The sequence below is a fragment of the Colobus angolensis genome, unplaced genomic scaffold (genome assembly GCF_000951035.1).
Source record: "Colobus angolensis palliatus isolate OR3802 unplaced genomic scaffold, Cang.pa_1.0 Scaffold106, whole genome shotgun sequence".
Lineage (NCBI taxonomy): Eukaryota > Metazoa > Chordata > Mammalia > Primates > Cercopithecidae > Colobus > Colobus angolensis.
This window is the reverse complement of record NW_012111586.1, coordinates 2,769,485-2,773,846: the sequence shown is the minus strand read 5'-3', so window position 1 is coordinate 2,773,846 and position 4,362 is coordinate 2,769,485. Positions and strand designations below refer to the sequence as shown.

The 4,362-nt window shown below is 50.9% G+C and overlaps 1 protein-coding gene across 1 annotated transcript in view; it reads right to left on the bottom strand.

The window, feature by feature from the left end:
- Window positions 1-3,581: 3,581 nt before the first annotated feature.
- The window catches only part of LOC105515345 (chromosome unknown open reading frame, human C1orf228), a 56,163-nt gene continuing 55,382 nt past the window's right edge, over window positions 3,582-4,362 (bottom strand). The window contains exons 9-11 of the mRNA XM_011947143.1: window positions 4,315-4,360; window positions 3,957-4,038; window positions 3,582-3,883 (exon numbers count right to left, since the gene is read on the bottom strand). Of these exons, the coding sequence (XP_011802533.1) occupies window positions 3,768-3,883; window positions 3,957-4,038; window positions 4,315-4,360 (244 nt within the window). The 3' untranslated portion in view covers window positions 3,582-3,767. The remainder of the gene's footprint in view (window positions 3,884-3,956; window positions 4,039-4,314; window positions 4,361-4,362) is intronic.

The window sequence follows — 4,362 nt, the reverse complement described above, 5'->3', positions numbered from 1 at the left end:
GTATTTGTCGAAGTTGATCCGGTGGTGATGCAGACCACCAGCATTACCGCGGCCACCGGGGTGCTTCCGGTGCTTGCCTATGCGGCCGTGGCCGTGGCTCACGTGGCCCCGAAGTTTCCGGGTCTTCCTCAGTCTGGATGGCATGTCGGCAGCCCAGATGAAAAAAATTTTTTGTATTTTTAGTAGAGACGGGGTTTCACTGTGTTAGCCAGGATGGTCTCGATCTCCTGACCTCATGGTCCGCCCGCCTTGGCCTCCCAAAGTGTTAGGATTATAGGTATGAGCCACCGTGCCCAGCCTGTTTGCCAATTGCAAAAAAAAAAAAAAAAAAAACAGCAAGGGAGTTCAGTGTACCTAGAGCAGACTGAAGGAGAGACAGAGGCAGAAGAGGGAAACCTGAGCACCTAGGGCCTTCATTCAGCAAAATGGGGAGCCCTGCAAGGTTTCAGCACAGTGATAGAATCTGAAGCTTAAAAGGATAACCCTGGCTGTCATATTAAAAAGAGAACAGGTATTGACCAGGCACGGTGGTTCACGCCTGTAATCCCAGCACTTTGGGAGGCCAAGGTGGGCAGATTACTTGAGCCCAGGAGTTCGAGACCACCCTGGGCAACATAGTGAAACCCTATCTCTAAAGTAGTAAGAATAATAATAGGCTGGGCCCGGTGGCTCATGCCTGTAATCCCAGTACTTTGGGAGGCTGAAGTGAGTGGATAATTTGAGGTCAGGAGTTCGAGACCACCTTGGCCAACATTGTGAAACCCCGTCTCTACTAAAAATACAAAAATTAGCTAGGCGTGGTGGCAGGAGCCTGTAATCCTAACTACTTGGGAGGCTGAGGCAGGAGAACTGCTTGAGCCCAGGAGGTGGTCAGTGCCAGTGAGCCTAGATCATACCACTGCATTCCAGCCTGGGTGACAGAGTGACATTTCATCTCAAAAAAAAAAAAAAAAGAAAAGAGAACAGGAAGAGGGAGAAAAGCAGAATAACGCTGCAGAGAGATGATAGTGGCTCAGCCCAGAATATTAGCAATAGAGGTAGTGAGATATGGTTGGATTCTGGATGTATTTGGAAGATAGAGCCAACAGACCTAATAGATATGGGTGCTAAAGACAGACATCAAAAAGCACTCCACTATTTTGTTTTGTTTTATAGGAAGGATGAGTTGCCATGAGTTGAATTGGGGAAAGTGGCGCGGGATTAGGAGTTCAGTTTTAGACACAATGAGGTGGAAATATTTTGCTGGAAATAGAAATGTAGAAGTCATTGGCCTATAATGATACTTAAAGTTCTGAGACAGGATGAAATCAGCAGGGTGTAAAAGCAGATAGAAAAGAGACTCCAGACCAGGAGCCCTGCCTCACTCCAACTTGAATGAGACTGAATTGAAGAGGAGAAATCTTCAAAAGAAAAACAAGACTATGCACACTCAAGCCAGGCACAGTGGCTCATGCCTACAATCCCAGCACTTTGGGAGGCCAAGGCAGGAGGATCACTTGAGCCCAGGAGTTGGAGACCACCCTGGACAACATAGTGAGACCTCATCTCTACAAAAAAAGAAAAAAAAAATTATCTGAGTGTGGTGGTGGCACACACATGTAGTCCCAGCTACTCTGGAGGCTGAGGCATGAGAATTGCTTGAGCCTGGGAAGCAGAGGTTGCAGTGAGTCGAGATTGCACCCCTGTACTCCAGCCTGAGCAACAGAGTGAGACCCTGTCTAAAAAAAAAAAAAAAAAGGCTGGATGCGGTGGCTCACGCCTATAATCCCAGCACTTTGGGAGGCCGAGGCAGGCAGATCATGAGGTCAGGAGTTCGTGACCAGTCTGGCTAAGATGGTGAAACCCCATCTCTACTAAAAATACAAAAATTAGCTGGGCATAGTAGTGCGCACCTGTAGTCCCAGCTATTCGGGAGGCTGAGGTTGCAGTGAGCCGAGATGGTGCCACTGCACTCCAGCCTAGCGACACAGCAAGACTCCGCCTCAAAACAAAAAAAAACAAAAAAAACAAAAAACAAAAAAACAAAGACTATGCACACTCCAGCCCCTCCTGAAAGAACCTACCTTTTTCCAGAAATCTTCAACCCAGTCTCCACCTACCTGCCCTAAGACCCCTTAAGATTTTCTCTTTACCAGGCCCCTCCCCCTGGGAGAAGGTGCTTGGAGCATTAGCTCCCCTTCTCCATTCCTATGATTCAAGATTTTCTTCCTGGTGACTTTGCAAGCTGGGGACCTCTGGCCAGCAATGCCCTACCAGGTCTCACTCACCAGGTTACCTGCTGCAGGACACGGCCTTTACTTACTGCAGGAGATGACCCACCCACTCAGCCCAGTTGGCGGAGTCTAGTTTAAGCACTGGTTCTGGAGTTCTCATCCCACGAGCCCAAGAAGAATGAGGAGGCACTGACAATTGAAGAGTGAGCAAGGTGGGGTTTTACTGAGTGATAAAACAGCTTTTGGTGGCTGTGGGGGGTGGTCCCCCTACCTGAAAGTGGGAAAGTTCCCCTAATATGGCTAAGTCCAGTGCTTCTATGGGCTCAGAATGGGGGAAGGGCAGGCCATAGGTAGTACTGGAAAAGGCAACATTCAGTTGGTTAAAAGGCATTATTCAAAAAGAATCAATCAGGAAAGGGCAGGCAAACAGAAACAGAAGTTCTCACTCTGGATTGTGGGTTTCATCCAGGACCAGCAATCGGTCTTTCAGCCTTCAGGCTGTTTTTGGCTTGAAGGTGGGGTTTCACTGGGGACCCACCCCTATCTGCCTAGGCATTTGGCCTCCTCCTGTTGCTGTCTCCTAGATCAATGAATAAAGCTTCTGCTCTGCTTTATGGAACCTGGCCTTGTTCTGTTGATGCAAATGGTACCAGGCAAGGAAAGGACTCATTAGGATCAAATGACCCCCTTTAATGTAACAGCCGGAGAAAAACCAGGTGGCAGGGTGTTCTGGAGGGACTCAGGGAGTGAGGGAGTGGAGGGGAGGCCCTTTATTCAGGCTATGCCCTTGAACCTTCCAGGGTGTTGATGGCCCTTCCCTCTGGATCTTTTTTTTTTTTTTTTTTTTTTTTTGAGAAGGAGTCTCGCCCTGTCGCCCAGGCAGCAGGAGTGCAGTAGTGTGATCTTGGCTCACTGCAGCCTCTACCTCCCGGGTTGAAGTGATCCTCCTGCCCCAGCCTCCCGAGTAGCTGCGATTACAGGTGTGTGCCACCACACCCGGCTAATTTTTTATTTATTTTTAATTTTTTTAGTAGAGACGGAGTTTGACCATGTTGGCCAGGCTGATCTCGAACTCCTGACCTCAGGTGATCCGCCTGCCTCAGCCTCCCAAAGTGCCAGGATTACAGGTGTGAGCCACCGTGCCTGGCCTGTTTTTGAGATGGGGTCTTGCTTTGTTGGCCATGCTGGCTTCCAACTCCTGGGCTCAAGAGATCCTTTTCCTTCAGCCTGCAGAGCAGCTAGGATTACAGGTGCAAGCCACTGTCCTAAACTTGGACGTGCTTTTTAATTTGAGGAGCACAGGCACCACCACCTGTCATTATAGCTCTCACTTGACCTCTCTCCCTCTCCACACACACAAAGAACAGACAGGTATCAAGGCTGTTTATTGACTCTTTACAGCCAGCGGCTCTCCCTCTGCCCTTCTGGGGTGCCTAATCCCCGTCTCCCCCCCGGAGCCAAGTGGAGTGGCTCTGAGCTTGACCCCAGACGCCTTCCTATTGCCAGGCTTCCCTGCCCCGCAGCCTTGGCCTTCCTGGTTTGCCACAGGGGCTGTTACTCCTTTGATTCCACATCCTCCTTCTCGAAGTGTGTGAGGTAGGCCATCTGAGCCGAATCATGCGAGCCATAGAGAGTGTCCATGCTGTAGGAGCTGCCGTGGAGGCACAGGGCTGCATGCAAGAAAGGCGGACGTGAGGCTGTGCTGGCGGCGCCTGCGCCCGGCTTCCTTCGTCCCGCACTCACCTTTGGTAACATTGACTTTGTTGGCCGCCAAGATGTCCGCCTGAATGCTGTCTAATTTCATGTACAAGTCCTCAGCGTTGCTCTGAGGACAGGAGCAAGGGGGACCCGGCTGGGGTGCCAGGGCAGTCTGGACTTGGAGTTGGGCTTGGCAGAGGGATGTTACAGGTGGGGGGCGGGTTGGCAGCCTGACCGAAAGGGCAGGAAAGGGAACAGGAAGGTGGCGGGTGGAGGAACCTAGACCAGAGCAGTCCCTCCTGCAGCTGGTGGCCAGGTCCACTCTGCATGTGGAACGCTCCAGGATGGGGACTGTGTGGAGGGGCACCACACTGTCCGAGTCGCCATCTGAGGGCGCACTTACCAGGAAGAGCTGGTAGAGTTCCTCTCCCATGCCTTTGCGCACGTACTC